Below are 18,799 nucleotides of genomic sequence, written 5' to 3'. Positions count from 1 at the left end.
AGGAGGAGAGGAATAATAGAAGTATTGTTGTGAGGTGAGGCACCTCTACCCTCTTGTTTATATTTCTTGGTCTTGATAAATAAGGAAAGTTTTAATAAAAACTTCCTTATTTTCCTTGCCATTGAAAAGGAAAATTTAACTAATTAAAAATCCTTTTCTTTATTAATATGGCCGACCATATCTAATCCTCCAAGGAAGAAAAGTTTTAAACATAAAATTAAAACTTCCTAATTTGTTTCCGGATATTTTTAAATAAAAATTTATCTTTTAAAAATTCCCTTCATGGTTGGTCATAAAAGGAAACTTTTACAAATTAAAATCTTTCTATTAAAACATGTGGATGATTTACAAAAAGGAAAGTTTTCTCTAAAATTAAAATCTTCCTTTCAATCTACAAATAAGGAAAGATATCAAATCTTTTCTTAATCTTTTGTATAAACTATAAAAGGGAATATTTAAATTTTAAAACTCTCTTTTATAATCAAGAGGATGGTTAAAAAAGGAAAGTTTTATCAAAAATTAAAATCTTCCTTTTATCCACAAATAAGGAAAGATATCAAACTTTTCTTTTAATCTTTTGTAGAAAACTATAAAAGGAAAGATTTAAATTTTAAACTCTCTTTTAAAAGCATGGCTTCCACATAAGAAAGATTTTAAAAAATAAAATCCTTTTAATTTATTGTGGCCGACCACACCAAGCTTGGGTTCAAGTTAGGGTCGGCCACCTCTTAAACCATCTCACCTTGGTTTGACCGGCCCTAGCTTGGGCTCCAAGCTAGGCTTGGTCGGTCACCTTAAGGTGGGTATAAATGGGTATAACAATTTATAAATAAGAGGCTATGACAGGGACCGAGAGGAGGAATTGGTTTTGGTCTCCCGATGAACTTGAGCTTCCCGTGTTCGCCCCGAACACCCAACTCGAGTACATCAATAATATCTCATTCTACTAAAGAATTATTATTGAACTACCGCACCAATCTCATATTACTATATGGGCTCCTCTTTATCATGAGTAAGTTAATCTCCCTGTGTTTAAGATATCGAATGTCCACTAATTAAATGAGTTGCTGACAACTCACTTAATTAATATCTAGCTCCAAGAGTAGTACCACTCAACCTTATCGTCATGTCGAACTAAGTCCACCTGCAGGGTTTACATGACAATCCTTATGAATTCATCTTGGGGGCATTATCAACCTAGATTACTAGGACACAGTTTCTTTCTATAATCAACAACACACACTATAAATAATATCATTTCTCAACTTATCGGGCCTCTTGATTTATTGAATTAAATCTCACCCATTGATAATTCAAAAAAATAAATACTAGATATATGTGCTTGTTATTATATCAGGATTAAGAGCACACACTTCCATAATAACAAAGGTCTTGTTCTTTTATTTAGTCAGTATAAAAAGAATTTACCTTAAATGGTCTTGCTCAATATACTTAGAGTGTACTAGTGTAATTTTATAGTTAAGATAAACTAATACCAAATTACACTTCGACTATTCCAATGGTTTGTTCATTTCCATCTTAGTCGTGAGCTACTGTTTATAATTTATAAGGAATTGATAACATGATTTTCTGTGTGTGACACCACACATCATGTTATCTTCAATATAAATTCATTGAACAACTACACTTAGCATATAAATGCAGATATTTGACCAATGTGATTCTTTATTTCAAAATAAATGTTACAAAAGCTAGGCTTTTAGTATACACTCTAACATGCCCACATCGCTTCCTTGCCGAGTGGATGATCCATCCACATAGATCTTCCAAGTTACTTTTGGCTCGACATTCTGTACTTCTGTCACAAAATCAGCTAAGGCTTGCGCCTTAATGGCCAATCGGGGTTAGTATTGGATGCCGAATTTGCTTAACTCCATGGCCCACTTGATTAGTCGGCTGAACACTTTAGGGTTAAGGAGGACTCACCCTAGAGTGTTGTTAGTCAACACAATTATTGGATGTGATAGAAAGTATAAGCATAACCTTTGAGTTGCGAGGACCAGCCCGTACGCCAGCTTCTCGAGATAGGTGTAGCGGCACTTAACATCTTTCAATATATGACTTAGAAAATACACTAGTTGTTGTTCAATGTCATTCTGCAGCACCAACGCTTAGCCACCCACCCGTTCTATGGATGATAGGTACATCCAGAGTGGCTCGCCAACGATGGACTTCTCTAATACAAGTAAAGAAGTTAGATAATTCTTGAGCTCTTCTAGTGCCTTATCGCACTCGGTGTCCCATTAGAATTTTGTAGCCCGACACAGAACCTTGAAGAACGGGTGGCTCCAAACTGGAGTGGCATGTCTTCGGTTGAAAGACTTGGAGATGAACCTGGATAATGCCGTGATTCACCTAGTCATCCGCTGAGCTTCCTTCAGGTTGCATAGAGTGATATGTCTTGGAGTGCTTTTACTTTACTTAGATTCACTTCCATTCCCCGCTCGGTCACTATGTAACCGAGGAAGCGTCCACTCCTTGCTCTGAATAGGCACTTACTTGGATCGAGCTTGATTCCGTACATTCTCAGAATTCGATAAGTCTCCTCAATATCTGCATAGAGATTAATGACTCGGAGGAATTTTACCAGAATATCATCGACATATACCTCTATATTCCTGTCGATCTGCCCTCGGAACAATATTAAAAACAACTTGACTTCATCAATCATATAAGGAAGTTGTCAAAATGAATTTGAATTCATGCGACATTTCATCAATTAAGCAAAGTTCAATTATTCTACTAAGTTCAATGAAACTCTTTATGGCAGGAGTCATTAATACAAAATAAAATAAAATTGAATTGTATTATGTTTAATGATGTGATGTAATTATAAAAAAAATAGAGAAGCATAAATATAAGTGTATAAATAAGGACTTTATATTATGAACAAATATATATAGTAAATATTTTTTTTAGAATCTTTCTTCTATCCTTATACTTTTATTATAAAGTTTCTCCTATATTCTTATTTTCCCACCTGATTCTACAAAAAATTTCAACACTTTTTTCATCCATATATAATTATAAATTCATTAATAAAATTGGAATACATATTCTATCAGATTTAGTTAGTTTTAACTCTTTTATATGACCTGACCTTTGATTTGTAGGGTCATTAATTTATTGAAATATAGGCTATCACATCATGTGGTATGAGGAAACTGTATAGGTCTGTCCGGACTATGTCCTTTCACACCCCATTTCCAAATGCGCATGATTTTATATTTTCAGGTCTTCTCGGAACGCTATGATAATTGAGGTAAGAAATATTACCATATGAAATTTTAAGGTTTAATTAGTATATTTAAATATGTTTTTTTTTAATTTTGATCATTTACACTAATATTAATAGTCATCTATAATTTTTTCTGTGTTTATTTAGAGACGAATTGATGGGAGAGCTGGACGGTGAATTATCTTTTTGCCATAGGATTTTATATTTTTAGGAAATAAACTGTGAATACATTATTGAGGATAAGTGTAATTATTTTTTACTATAATAATCAATCGCTTATAGCAAAAGATAATTATACTAACTCTAAATATTTTTCACAATCCGTTCTAGATTATATAAAAGAAGTAAATTATGGAATTAGCTTATAGTGATTAGGAAGTAGGAGAAATTTTTTCTTGAGAGCATGTACTCGTGATACAATAATCAATCATAATTACCCTCACTGATGGGCATAGTTGATATTTACATGAGTAGTTGTTCTAATAAATTTCAAGATTAATTTTTTATGAGTACAAAATGTCTCGTTAGATGTTTAAGTTTTTTAATAAAAAAGGTTGCTATACTAAAATAAATTTCTCCATAATTTATCCGCTTTTAATTAGTATGGACCATTCTAAAGGGGCTGTTAAGATGATGGACGGCTTCGATTTTTACTCTAATCAATTATGATTTCTTAAAGTAAATGCCCTATTTAAAGGCAAATAAGATGACTATTTTATTTTTGCTGCATAATCAATCATGATTCCATCCCTGGTAGAGTCACGCCTAGGAATACCCTAGCCCAAAGAGACTGGACTCATCACGATGGGCATGAGAAAAATTGAGATGCTTCGAGAGGCGAGGTGAGTTTGGAGCTTGAAATGACGTCTTGCATACAAAGCTTGGTTGAGCCCTTGAGCAAAGTGCTTTGAGAACTCGAGGTGGTGTGCCCTCAAGCTATCGATCGAGCACTTGAAATGTCGAGCTAGGGTGCTCGAATTACAAAGCACTTGGGATGCCATGTCAAGGTGCTCGACAGCTCGAGGAGTAGTCGAACACTCGAATTGTCGAACTATGGTGCTCGGATTAATTGCCAAAACACTCAGGATGTTGAATTGAGACGCTCAAGTACTCGATCGGGATGTTGAGCAACAGACATATATGCAGAGTCTCGCCGAGCACTTGGGCGTTCAAGCCAAGTTGAGAACTAGAATAGTGTCACTTGTATTGGACTTATTTACATAAAGTGTTAACGGGGAGCAGAGTCTCGCCGATGTACGTACTATCCGAGCGTATCATGTATTATGTAAATTTTTAAAGACGCCTCTTTAACTACTTTTCAAAAAGTAGTCTCTTTTGATTTTTTTTTTTAAGCAAATGAATTTCCTTTAGCTAAGATCTCTCTGTTCACCTCGTCGCCGATCTCCTATCTGACAAATCATTCCGAGATGTCTCTTGGGAATAAACTGTCAAATTACACTTGACTTGTTGCGTGCAAATGCATGCATCCACTTGATTGGGGTTTGAATCGATACTACTGTCCACGACAGCCCCGCTTGCAATATCATAATCCACTGAATATATCATTCACATATTGGCTGTGTGCATTCCTCGTGACTTGTTTAATTGCCGACCTCCAATTAAATCTCTAATAAATCAGATTCTGCTCGATAAGATCACGATCAAGTGGACCATGCATCTCTGGCTCGTTCATGCACATACCCACAACGCACACACTACAAGGTTTAATTTGCAGATTGATGCAAAAGAAATTCGTTGCGCTCAAGCAACTCTCGATCTCTTTTACGATGTAACAGTTGGGGTTGAGATCTGAAAATAAGCAATTCATTTTTGGTAAGTTTGCATCGTTTTGCTTGGCGAGTTGGAGAAGAGTCCCAGGCAATCAACCCATCCTAAGTGTGGGAATTAAATCGTGATCAGAAGAACATGGGACTATAGTTACCGCTTCAGATGAATATATGTTTTTTTATTTAGTTCTACTTCAGTCATGATGGCATTTTGGCTTTTTAGGACGTCGAAAGGTGCGTTGCAGCTAACTTTGAACTGGCTCGCAGTGCGTTCAAACTCTGAACATCGTTTGTACGATATGACACCATACATACATAAGTGCCGGTTTGAGTTTGACTCGAAAAAGTAGAATTACAAAGTTTTTGTGATTGACACTGAACCATGGAGCACGACTTAATTAGTGCCACAAGGATAATTGCACAGTTTCACCGACTTAGAAATCTTCCTGGTGAACAATATATGGAAGGAGCCAGCTAATTAGTTATATCAGGAACTTTTTCTTGAACGAAATGATTATGTCAAATATCATCGATCGCTCATCTTAAACAGAGAAAAAGACAAGTCCAAATAAGCAAAATGAACTATTCAGTATTCCAATAATCTATATATTTATAGGACGACGACAATACAGAACCGACAAAAAGATTGAATTAATGATAACATGAGAAGATGACAAGGAGCAGGCCTACATCTTAATGAGCCTTCGGTTGGCGTATATGCACGTGCGCCGTGGATGGGCTCAGGGAAACACACTGGTGATCGAAGTGGAAACGTTGAATCCGGTCAGAACTTGACCGTGCATATGCATGCACGCTTGTAACTCAATAGTGTAGGTAATGGCGAGTCAATTGACTAGAAGGCGATAGCTCACTCTCTTTGCCTCTCCTCCTCCTCCTCTTCCTTCGCTTTATCTACCTGCAAAATCACAAAAATATTCGATCACATGATTGATGCATCATATGCATCCCTCTCATTATTCATGCGTACTCAATCATTTCATCAAGGAAGGTGTAAGATGATGACAGTGCAACAGTGGATATAAAGCTACACACGACTTTAATCTTGCCCTGCTTGATACATCATATTTAGATGAACAATAAGGAAAGGCACCTAATGATCAGTTTGTATATCTACGATTAACAATTGAATAGTTACTAATTAATATTCTTCATGGACATAGGATTCTTCTGATATTAATATATGAGGATCGACGACAGGACTGTTAGAATCTTGTCCCAAACTAGATGAATTGCATTTATGGCAGATTTCCTCAACTGGAACAGTATTGACCATGCTTTTCTTATTTTAGTCAGCAAGAGAACAAGCTGTGGTCCATGCTTCTCTGCCTCTGCCCTATAACAACATCTCACATGTACACATGGATCTGCATGTGATAATAAATTCAAACGATCTTTTATATATATATATATCATGTATGTTCACCTGATGGGTTGCAATACTTTCGACACCCAAGTTGCAGTCATAAAATGATGAGCTCGCGGTCGAGAGCTTCATTGAAAGAAACTGGGAGATTTAAACAAGGAATATAATATTTAGACATTAGAATATTTGTTTTAGATATTAAACAGTAAAAAGAGCTTACTTCAACTTGGTTCTGCAGCGACTGAACGTAGTTTATTATCTCATCTAAAGCCCCTGCCATTCCCATTGTCTGCAATTACATTGATGTAATTTGACTGAGAAAGGAAGCAATAAATCATTTTTATGGATGAAAATTATTGGTTTTGGCAATTAATTACCTTGTAGCATCCAGGTACAAGGTCTTGTAAACATCTCATTTTTTCATTGATCTTCTTTCTTCTAACCTGAAAATTAATTGTCAGCCAAAGATTCTATGAAATGGTCTTAGTCATTTCCTTACCCTCTCAGCTAAACTGTGGTTGTCTGTGGCTTGGCCTCTTCTTGCCCTCACATGAACCACCTCCTTTTGCTTCTCCAATTCTTTGCCATTGCTTCTGCTTCTCTTTCCACCTTGACTTACTCCCTGCATTCCAATCGTGACATGAACAAGATTACTTGAACCCCAGCTTCTATTATGTTAACATTCTTCAGCATAAAGAATGAACTATAAGATACATACGTTTTTCCTCGTAGTCTTACTTTCTGCTGACCCAGTGACCACGCAAGGCTCAGAACAATTCTGTGAACTTGTCTCCTGTGCCACCCACTTCCTCTTCCCTCCACCACTCGGCTCCGCAGCAGAGCCCGCTAACGGAGCCAGATTCTGGAACTCCAATGGCAATTCGTCGTCCAATCCATCAAAGAGAGGCGCGGATAACTCGGGCATGCAAAAATCCATGGAGCTCCCCAAAACAGGGTCATTGAGCCCTGCAAGTTGACTCATGATCTCCGAGTTTGCTTCCATTTCGAAGAATGGGTAAAGGCAGGGGTTGAGACACTCGAATGTGTCCAAGAACTCCCCCATTAATTTGGATTGGAAGAGATGAAAGAGGACAATGACTGAATTGAAGGGGAAGTGGGTCACTATATAATCTGCTAATGTTTGTTCTGGAATTTGAACGAGAGAAGTGCTGCTTCGGTGCGTCGTGGCCGTGGGCCCGCCTCCTCCTCTCTATCTTTACAAGTTCTATCCGCAACTCATGGATACACCTTCCCCAACTTTGATGATCGTCAAGTTTAATCAGCTCCAGGACAGTGATTGCAGCAGGGGAAGGTGGAGGGGTGTAACAGACAGTAGAACACCTCGCAACAGTGCGGTGTGTTAGTTGGAAGAGGGATTTTGACCTTCATGCTGTGGGACATCCGTTTAAATGATGGTTTAGAGAAAACAAAAAAGGGAAGATCATTTAGTTTATAATTTTCACTAGTACTTTTAGTTAATTAATTCATAATATAATTCTACATTATATGTAAGTGTTTGAATTAAAATGATTTACCAATTCATAGGAAAGGTCTGCACGTAGAACTCCTAAGAGAAGCATTTTAAGTTAGTTAGGTAAAATCTAAAACTTAATACAATTAACTTATTTGTTGCCCATCCTCCACTTAATTGATTCCCTTTATGAAGTAATACTGTTTGGGTTCAAAATTGATTTGGGCACTTAATGATAGAGTTTACTGTTTTCCTAACCACATGAATTATATACCCATATGAACTCAAAAACAGGAAATCATACAAGATCTAATAACATCGAATGTGCGACACAACATAAATTAAATAACTAAAATTGAGATGATGAACATGAATGCAGCGGAGTAGCCATCATCTCTATCTGTCGTCCACCAACATAGAAATCCTACTAGAAAGGAAGAAGAGCTAGAGGTAGGTCTTCCGTAGGAGTTAGGATGATGACGCTAAAATCTTTCGTTAATGAGGAGCAAGGGATTTGTCAGAATATCAAAGCATATAGAAACCGTGTCCTATATATAATACTCAATTTGTTATCAAACATAAATAATAACGGTGCAAGTTAATGAGTTCTACACATATGAACCCCACATCCAATAACTCAAACCCTTGATAAACATTAGTTAGATCATATAATGTATTTGGTTCTCTTAATGACATAAATCCGTATGCTTACAAACAATGTGTAAGCTGATCAAATAAAGATAAAATCTAACAATATCTCAATTAGACTATATATGATCTGTATACAATACAAAAGTAAACTTTAGTTGACATCAACAATAATGCCAAACTTTATGAGTAAAGAATACTCTTGTAAAATAATTTGATCCATTAACTTAATTGGTATAGAATTAAAAAGGTCATAATTACTATAATATGATTGTATGTAACAAACTCTAACAGTAATCACAATACTAATGTCATTAATGACATAGATTAAGATGTGGATGTGTAACATAGAAATTACATGAAATGTGATATGTACATGTCATTTTCCAATTAATCCTCTTAATGATCTAAAATAATCATTATCATATTTGCAAACACTTATGCTAAACTTCAGCAACAAATCATGATCTTAACTTCATGATTCCATAAGGAATTCATTTCATATTTGCAAGCACCATATATTAATCATCATTAGTAAGTCATGATAACTTTATTTGTGTCAAAATAAAATACATAAAAATATTTTAAACTTAAATATGCATGATAAAAAAAATAAAGTGCATGTGTTCATAGATAAATATAGAGCATCATAATAAATACATATTCTCACTAAACAAGCACTTTTTCTATAAAGACCTTCGTATCCATAACATGCATATGAAATACCTTAAGTACCAAGCCTTTGGTGAGTAGATCCGTCAATATGGAATCTGTGTTGATGTACTCTATTATTATCTGATAACTCTGAACTCTTTTTTTTAACTCATAGAAACTTGATGTCGATGTGCTTCGACTTCGCGAACTGTGATTATTCTTAGCATAAAGTTATGTGACTTTATTATCATAGTTAATCCTCAAAGACTAGTCAATGCCATCAATGATTTGCAACGCTATGATGAAGTTCTATAGTCAAATCCCATGATTGGATGTTTTATAACATGCTATCAACTTTACCTCTATAGTAGAGGTGGTTATTAGCTTCTGCTTGACGCTTTTCACGATACAACCCCTCTAACAAATATGAAAATATAACCTGAAGTGAACCATCTACTATCCAAGCAACCAATAAAATTGGAGTCTAAACATCTAATAACCTTAAAGTAATCAAACCTCCTATACATGAACATGTGTCCTTTTTTCTATAAATACTGCATCACTCTCTTTACCACTTTCTAATGAGCCAGTATTAAGTTATTTAAATATATGTCTAACATCCCCACTATGTATGTTATATCCAAACGCGTATAAACTTGTGCATGCATGAAACTTTCTACAACTGACGTATAAGAGAATTGTTGCATTTCTCTATTTTAAGTTGTGGGCACTGCTACAAATTGAATCTGTCACCTTTAGATACAAGTATGTCACCAGGTGCATAATTTTGTAAATATAGATATTTTGTGAATGCCCAAAAATACCTTTTGAATGATCACTATATATCAAAATTATCTGATAGAAATGACTTGATTTTTTACAACAAACCTTTATTATTGTTTGCCAATAATATATCATTCATATACAAAATAAATATATAAATTTGTTTCCACTGAACTTGACATATATCAATTGATCAATAGAGTTCTCCTTAAAATCAAATGAAGTAACAACTTGATTAAATTTACAGTACTATTGACGAGACACCTATTTTAAATTATAAATGAAATTCTTTAATATACATACTAGGTGCATTAAATCACCAGACTCAAAGTTCTCTGATTGCATGCACCATGTATATAGTCTCCTTAATTGAGGAATGCTATTTTAATGTTCATTTGACTTAACTCTAAATTAAAATGAGCTACAAGTGTTATGATTGCCCTACGGAAGTCTTTTGTCGACATAGATGAGAAAGTCTCCTTATAATCAATGTCCTCATTTTGAGTGAGCCTTATACTTCTTGACATGCCTCTTGAATCCCGTTTAGTTTTTAATATCCATTTACAACCAACGAGTTTCGTACCTTCAGGGAATTTGATAAGCTTCCAAATATCATTGTCTTCCATAGACTTCAACTCTTCTTGTATGATCTTAATCCATATTTCGGTATTAAAGCATTGTTTGGCCTATTGGAAAGATATCACTTTCCAACTCTTTGTCAAACTCATGCTCTTAGAGATATACATAATCATGAGAAATTGTGGGTCTCCTATCCCTAGTGGACTGCCTTAAATGCACTTATGGTTGAAGTGCTTGGGGTAATTGTTCATCCATATGAGACAATACCCCAATCTCAGAGAAAGGTTCCTTTAATTACATTAGAGATTTCAAGAGAATATCTTGGTTTAATACTCCCACTAGATATGCAATTTCCATATGTATGGTATGACAACTATACCACTATTAATTGCATTAGTAGTGACTATAGGAGAATCACTAATGCTTTCCTTAAAAGGAATGTTACTAACCTTATTGCTCTCATTGTCCTCAATAAATTTAATATTTCATATTTTGAAATAATATATATTGGAGGGGTCATAAAATTTATATCTTCTGGACCTTTTAGAGTAACTTATAAAATTACAGCTAACAATATTTGAATCCAGTTTCTTTTCATTAGACTTATAAAATTAACCTCAGTTGGACAATTCAGACGTGTAAATGTCTAATGCTAGGCATATTATTCGTCCACTATAGGGTTTCAGTTGTTGCCTTACTGAGTATTCTATTAAGTACGTAAACTGTAGTCTTGAATGCCTTAATTTACAAAAACTTTAATAGAGAAGAAAAAACTATCATACTTCTCATGATGTATTTAGAGTACGATTACATTATTCAACTACACCATTATGACTAGGGATATTAGACATGATATACTGAGGTACGATCCCACACTTTGTAAGGTTATTTACAAAAGATTCAAGATGTTCATCTGATCCATCGTATCAACTTTAGTATTCACCACCACAATCAGATATAACGACCTTAATTTTATTACCTAGTTAATTTTCAATTTCAACTTTGAAAATTTTGAACATGTCTAAGGATTGCAACTTCTTATAATTAAATTAAAAATAGTCAAATAATGAATAGTCATCTATGAAACTAATAAAATATGTTTGTATGTTCCAAGATGCCTTAGGGAATAGTCTTTAAATATTCATGTGTATTAACTCTAAAACATAACTACATTGGCTTGTCATTTTATTTTTTTTGTTAATCATTTTCCTCTTAACACACTCTATGCAAACATCAAAGTCTAAATACATGTCAAGAGAATCGAAAATCTCACATGACATTAGCCTTTATAGGCGTTGTTTGGATATATGCCATAAACACTTATGTCACAACATGGAAAAATTCTTGTCAGTCAAATTGTGTTTCGTACCTATGATATGTATTATTTCATTGTCAAGAATAAAAGTTAAAGTCTTTAATTTATATAGCTTGTCAACCAAGGAATCATTATCAACTAACATAGAATTTACAGAAATACTAAAACTTTCATTTCCAAAATGAACAAGAATAATTTGATTTGTCTAAATAAGAAATAGAAATTAAATTTTATTTAAAAGACGATACAATAAATATATTTTCGAATTTCAGAAAAATATTAGTTCCTAAATAAAGCCTAAATATATTTATCTACTATACTTTTGTCTTCTTGTCATTCCCCGTATAAATATATCTTTCACCATCAAACAGAAGTCGGTTTCTAAGACAACCCTGCATAATAACACTTATATGAATAGTAGCATCGGTATCTAACAATCAAGTGTTAATATGTACAATGGTTAGTTTGACTTCCGAACTAACAAGGTTAAGAAGTTTACTTTTGGACACTACAATTTTACTGCCTTATATATATCATTGGTCCTTTTACATGTAATAAGTTTAGTGTATAAAAACACTAGGATGTAATTAATATTTGTCGTTACTGATTGCACTAGATTACAAGAGAGAAAAAAATATATAGTAAGCTCATGATTAAACCAAGAACATAGATAGATAGTTGAAATGATTATGCAATAAAATGTGCATATGAATGAGTTTTTGATGAGATGTCAAATACAACAATACATTTTAATCTTTGGAGTAAAATGCAACTTATTAACACCACTCTCTATTATAGGTCAAACCTTAGTCAACCACATAATGTGTGTTCCTTTGGACTAACACATTATGTGCATAATTGATATTTTATATGAGCTATGTGAGTACATAGCTCACAATAATTTTAATCAGTCACGTAATATGTCTTCTTTTGGATCGACAGATTATACGCATGATTTGAAAAAAAAAATTATTCCTTAATTTTGAACTACTCTTATATATATATATATATATGGTCTATGGTCTATAGGTAATTTTTATTTGAACCAATTATTTTTAGCATGATATACATCTATTGACATAAAATATACTAAACCTACTTAAGATGTCTTCCTTTGGACTGACACAATAATTCAATTTAGTAACATGTGTATAGATAGACTTAAACAAAGCTCTAGGAAACCTTAATCAAATAAAAATAATCAAGAAATTGACCCTACATGGCCTTACCGTGTTATCCAACATGGCCATGTTCGGCTAAGGTAGAATGTCACATGACATTCTTGTGTTATCCAGCACTGTCATGTTCAGCCAGGGCAGACACAACATTGTCATATTATCCAACACTATCATATTCAGTCAAGGCAGAATGACACGCGACATTGTAGTGTTGTCCAACACTGTGCACTTCCTGAGTGGATAACTGAGCACCGTGAATTTCATGGCAATCCGAATACGAAGTAGAGAGCTGTAAGGTTTGAGCGGTGACTCTTTTGAATGACTGAGTGCTCAAGTGACAGTTCGAGAGTTAAGTGGGTTGTGCTGTCCTAGCCAGAGTGTGATTGCTGAGTCCAAATGACATGAGTCCAAATGATAGTCGAGAGTCGAGCATTGAGTGCTTCCTGAATGGGATGTAGTGGTTCCCAAGTTTGAGTGGGAAATTGATCACTTCCCAAGTGATTTTGTGCGCTTCTCGAATGGAAAGTCGAGTGACTCAAATGCTTTCTTGAGTTTAAATGGGAAGCTTAGCGCCACTCTATCCGACTGATAGTGCTCCTAAGTGCCAAATTAGTTTGGGTCACCCGAGCCTGAGCGGAATAGTCTGAGATCTGAATCAGACTATATGGCTAAACCCGAGTGGATTGCAGTCCATTGAGCACCGAGTGCTCAAGATTTGTCGAGGACTTCTCAAGGTGCTCAAAAGGTATCAGTCGAACCCGAGTGGGTTGCAGAGAGTGCTTGAGATTCATCACGGGGCACTCGAGAATTGAAAGTTTCAGTTGACAATTGATTGTAGACCTTCTTTTCACAATTTTAGGGGTGCCCATTGACTGTTGGAGAACAACAATCAATTTGAACATGGTTTGACTTATTCCGGATCAACCACGATGATTGTTGTCAAAAGACCAGAGGCAATTACCACGGTTCTCCACTCCTATCGTGAAAAAGGTGAAAAACTTGATAAAGATGTCTATCCCATAAGGTTCTTGTGTAAATTTTTGATGAACAAGGATTGTTTTACGCGAGTGGGCCAAAAGCTAGCAGAAAAACAAAACCTTGACGAAAACTCAAACCTTAATGTTGTAAAATCGACTGCTGGAGAACAACAATCAATTTGAACATGGTTTGACTTATTCTGGATCAAACATGATGGTTGTCTAAAGACCAGAGGCAATTACCACGGTTCTCCACTCCTATCGCGAAAAAGTGAAAAACTTGATAAAGACGTATATCCCATAAGTTTCTTGTATAAATTTTTGATGAACAAGGATTGTTTTACGCGAGTGGGGCAAAAGCTAGCAGAAAAACAAAACCTTGATGAAAACTCTAAACTTTAATGTTGTAAAATCAATGAAACAACCTTGGCTTTGATATCATATGATAAGTTTACTATTTTCCTAACTGTATGAATTCTATGAACAAGAAAGCATGCAAGATCCGATAATATCAAAGATATGACATAATAAAAATTAAATAATTAAAATTGAGAAAATAAACTTGAATGTAGCGGAGTAGCTATTGTCTCTATGCGTCGTCTATAAATATGTATAAATATGGAAATCTTACGAGAGAGAAAGCAGAACTGGAGATGGTCTTCCGTAGGAGTTAGGATGATGACACTGTAAACTCTCTCTAATGAGAAGCGAGAAATCTGACAAAATACCTAACCCTATCGAGCCCATGTCCTATATATAATACTCAATCAATCATTAGCTCACATTATTAGAATTTTATTAATATACTTTGAATGATTGTTTTGATGATTATTAATTACTAAGTAATATATAATAATCAACCTCCTAAGGGAATAGGATCTTAGACCTCATATGTTAAAAATTATAGATTTTACTTCTAATTTTAAATGATGTTTTATTTTATAATATTTATTCGATAACGTAATAAATTATAAAACAAAATATATAATTTTTAAATATTGAAATAATAAGTTTCAACCCTTTATAATATTTTTTAATAAGTTAAACCGGATAAAAGTTTCCACTCTCTCCATCATTCTTCCCTCGCGATCTAGGGTTCGCCTTTAGTGATCTTCGCAATGTTTCCAGGGTTCCTGCAGCGGGGCGGTGGCGGTGGCGGTGGCGGAGGCTTCTTCGTTCGGCACAGTAGATGGAGCCGGAAGCCACGAAAGCGGTGACAGCGTGCGGGAGCAGGATCTCTTCCACCCCATCGCCAGAATCGTTGTTCCGTTCGAAAATCGGAAGAGTGGCGATTCCGGCGAGATGAGAGCTCCAGCTTCCCGATCGTTCTCCCAGATGGGTTTCCTCGAAGATTTCCAAGGCAGTGAGCAAAGTCCTAACCTTGCAACTGCTTGATTGAATTCTTTCCTTATATTTCTGTTCCTCCTCGATTTGTTGCCGTTTTCATGCATTCTTTTGTGCACTCTCACCGCCTTGCAAAAAGTGTACCTTGGATCTTTATGGCTACAACGAGGTGTATTTCCCCATTGCTCACCTTCAGTATTTTTTTCCCCATGATTATTATCTATTTTCTTCACAAATTAAGACACATTGTTATGGAATAGTAACTTCGTCTGTTTGCTGGATGAAAATTTAGCTAATGAGTTTCTGTTTCTTTATAATGCACATTTTTGTTCACGTAAGAGTACATAAAAGAACAAAGTGGTATGAAGATGGACTGTCTAATTTACTGGATACATGGAGCTAACAAACACTTATATCATCTAAAATCATTCTAGAAACCAGCATATAAAAGAAAAGAAAGCAGAAATTTTGAAATTTTAGGATAAGAATGTTATTACTACGTAATTTTTCTTGCATGTGCCAATATGTGTTATGTATTCATATGTTTGTTGTGTTTTGTCATCACTATGAAATATGACGTGTTTTGTTGTTTGTATGTGTTTCCTTATCAATTATCATTTGTTTACTTGTGATTGTATACTTGTTTTCATTGATTTATACACTTTGTTACATAAATATTAGTTTTGATATTATTTTAGTACCAATCGCTTGGACCCTGATTGTTGTCACGCCACTCCTGATTGTTGTCTAGTGGGGTGACTTGACACTCTTCAATGAGTTAATTGGCTACTGTTTGAAACTAGTTTTAAAAGTCTTTGTTGCACCACACAGTCTTAATAGGGCTAGATTTCTATGGATGTTTTTTTCTCATTATTTTTTGCCTTTATTGTTGTTGATCCTATTACTTTATTTTGCCTTAATCTCTTATTATCTACAATATTTTTTTCTTCATTTTGTAACCCAAGTTTATGCACTTCTTTTTCTTCATTTTGACACCAGCGGTCAGCTCCTGGACCACCGCTCCATCCATTCCGTCATTGAGAAGATAAGCGAGGAGCACCTCACATTGAGTGACCCAGACCGCAACTACCACTACCATGTACCATGTTCAACGAGTCTTCTACTCTGCTTGTTAACAGGATCAATTTTTAATTGTCATCATTCTTTTTGGATACAGTGTAACTAGGTTCATCAACAAAATTCTCTTGCACAGAACATGAATTACATATCCTCAGGTAATTCTTCTTCCAAATATAAGAAACTTTACGTTATAATATCTTATACAGACTCAATTAGAATTAGAATCCACTTTTTAGTTGGTCTAGTTTCCTTTTCAACCATGTGTAGTTTATAACCATGGTTGACAATGATGTGTTTTATTTTTTTTTTCTTTAGCAGGCGTGGTTCAATTTTACTGTTGTATTGACTTTGATTTATTTATCTTTATTCATGATTAAGTTTCTTTCAATTTTTTTTCCTAGCAAAGCTATTGGTAATATGGTATTACATTGGCATACAAAAAGTTTTTATGTAGCTAATTTATTGTGTCATTGCTTTTCCTTCCAAAAAAATTCTAAAATCTAGGCATATGTGTGCATGACCAATTGTTAGGACCCATTTATAATCTTATATGTGTGCTGTGCTGGTTGACTTGTCATGAACTGACACTACTTTTATCTTGATTGACGCTTCACAAGTTGTGTTTTCTACTGTCTTGTTCTCTTCTAACTGATTCTGTGGCATGTTGGAATCAATTATCTTGTTATTTGTTGTGAGTTTCTAGTATCAACTTGAGAATTTTGTTCTTGTTATGTAGGTTTTAGAAATGCGATAAAGTAACACATCTGAATTTTACTGAGTGAATAATTATTTTGGGTAAATATGTTTCTTGCAATTTAAAAGAGCACATTCCTCATGCTAGGTTAAGGGGTTTTATTTTTATCTATTGCCGCTAAATGAGTATAAATGTTGGGCTCAAATGAAAGGTTACACGACAATGTTCTCAAACTAGTCTGTTTCTTCGAGTATAGATTTGTTTTTATCTTTGACTTGTATTCAATCGGTTTTAGTTCTTCTGGCTTAAACAATGATCTGACATGAAAATATATTTTATGATTTCGTAATTATAGCAACTTGTATCCATATTTTCTAGACTTGCTAGGTAAGGTATTTAGGATGTTCATCTGAAGGCAAACAATAACAATTCCATCGACTTCTAATTAAAAATTGGTCATGCAGGCAAACAATAACAATTATAGGATGTTCGTCAACTTATCATTCTTGTCAGATTTAGATTTGGATATTTTAAGTTGTCACTATGTTTATTTGCAGGCAAACAATTCCATCGACTTCTAATTAAAAACAGAGCTTACCTTCTTCTAACTGCTTGCTTATGATTTCTGTTGTTGGCATCCATCCAAATGTTTATTGCACTTGTTAGTTATTTGTAAATTTTGTGGCTTTGTATTTAAGCATCAATTGATAATTTTTATTATTTAGATTGTGACTAATTGCATTACCTTCAATTTCATTAGGTAATCTATTAATGTGAATATTGTGTGATGCAATACATAAAAGAGATAAGAGATAGTTTGGGATGAAGATCCATAGTTAGAGAAGAAGGTTAGTTTTTTTTAATGATTTTTTTAATAAAATATTGAGTCATTTTATATTGAGTCTCAAACTTTTGTTAATGTTTAAATTTGCAGTATCAATCAATAACTAGTATTGCAATCAATCTCAGTTGATGAAGTAAGATTAAATTTGCAGTATCAATCAATAATTAGTATTGTAATCAATCTCAGTGTGATGAAGTGAGAAGTAAATTGAGTGAATTTGTCAACTCCTATGTAAGTGCTTAAGGATACATTGTGATATAGTTTTTTGGATTATATTTAAAGTTTTGTAAATACAATTTTGAGTGAAATTGATGAAATATGTCTTTTGTGAATAGAATTTTGAGTTGTATTTATAGATATTTGTGGTATATTTGTTTCATTTTATTAATATTTTTTTAATTAAAATTGTATTGTAGTAAAATATAATTATTTTTTTACATTATAAATAAATAGTAAAATAATACAATACAAAATATAAATTTAAATAATGACGTAGTTAAAAAAAATATTTACTTCACATCAAAACAAAAATTGTGAAGTCTTATAAATAACTTACTTTGTTGTTCAATGTTATGTTCAATTATTTTGGTATTTTTATAAAATCGATCAAGTAATAAAGTCTTTTACTTCAAAATCGATCTAATTTTGAATTGGTTTCGGACTGAGCAAAGACTTTGGTATTTTTGTGATGAAGATTTCAGTATTTTTGAAGTAATAAATTGACCTTTCTACATCATGTTCCAATATTTTAGTAATTGTATATTTATTACTTCGTTGGATATACTAAGTCAATTTATCATTT

At 34.0% G+C, this 18,799-nt stretch overlaps 1 protein-coding gene and 1 long non-coding RNA gene across 4 annotated transcripts; one reads left to right on the top strand and one right to left on the bottom strand.

The window, feature by feature from the left end:
* Positions 1 to 5,615: 5,615 nt before the first annotated feature.
* On the bottom strand, positions 5,616 to 7,786 carry LOC122011457 (transcription factor BEE 3-like). Of its 3 annotated transcripts, none has more exons than XM_042567851.1 (6): positions 7,149 to 7,786; positions 6,930 to 7,052; positions 6,808 to 6,873; positions 6,651 to 6,719; positions 6,491 to 6,556; positions 5,616 to 5,962 (listed from the first exon to the last, which is right to left on the bottom strand). In XM_042567851.1, exons 1-6 carry the CDS (start codon positions 7,491 to 7,493, stop codon positions 5,915 to 5,917), a joined length of 717 nt encoding a protein of 238 aa, XP_042423785.1. In that variant the 5' UTR covers positions 7,494 to 7,786; the 3' UTR covers positions 5,616 to 5,914. The 3 variants fall into 3 exon arrangements, with proteins under 3 accessions (XP_042423785.1, XP_042423784.1, XP_042423786.1); XM_042567850.1 differs by having other exon boundaries at positions 6,491 to 6,571; positions 7,149 to 7,780; XM_042567852.1 differs by lacking the exon at positions 5,616 to 5,962 and adding an exon at positions 5,976 to 6,431 and having other exon boundaries at positions 6,491 to 6,571; positions 7,149 to 7,783.
* A 7,317-nt stretch (positions 7,787 to 15,103) lies between these two features.
* On the top strand, positions 15,104 to 18,329 carry LOC122008293. The gene is made up of 5 exons (XR_006119255.1): positions 15,104 to 15,398; positions 16,379 to 16,478; positions 16,557 to 16,614; positions 17,914 to 18,001; positions 18,088 to 18,329. It is a non-coding gene; the product is annotated as an uncharacterized LOC122008293 (long non-coding RNA).
* The last annotated feature ends 470 nt before the right edge of the window (positions 18,330 to 18,799 follow it).

The sequence above is a fragment of the Zingiber officinale genome, chromosome 8A (genome assembly GCF_018446385.1).
Source record: "Zingiber officinale cultivar Zhangliang chromosome 8A, Zo_v1.1, whole genome shotgun sequence".
NCBI lineage: Eukaryota > Viridiplantae > Streptophyta > Magnoliopsida > Zingiberales > Zingiberaceae > Zingiber > Zingiber officinale.
Note: the sequence above shows the minus strand (reverse complement) of the source record. Positions and strands in the feature narration are given on the sequence as shown.

Bases quoted from the DNA above. Each gene is read 5' to 3' on its own strand.
- LOC122011457 (XM_042567850.1), bottom strand. From the start codon at position 7,493: ATGGGGGAGTTCTTGGACACATTCGAGTGTCTCAACCCCTGCCTTTAC. The intron at 6,572-6,650 runs GTAAGCTCTTTT...TAAATCTCCCAG, and splicing joins CGCTGCAGAACCAAGTTGAA to TTTCTTTCAATGAAGCTCTC. The intron at 5,963-6,490 runs GTGAACATACAT...GTGATTTTGCAG, and splicing joins AAAGTATTGCAACCCATCAG to GTAGATAAAGCGAAGGAAGA.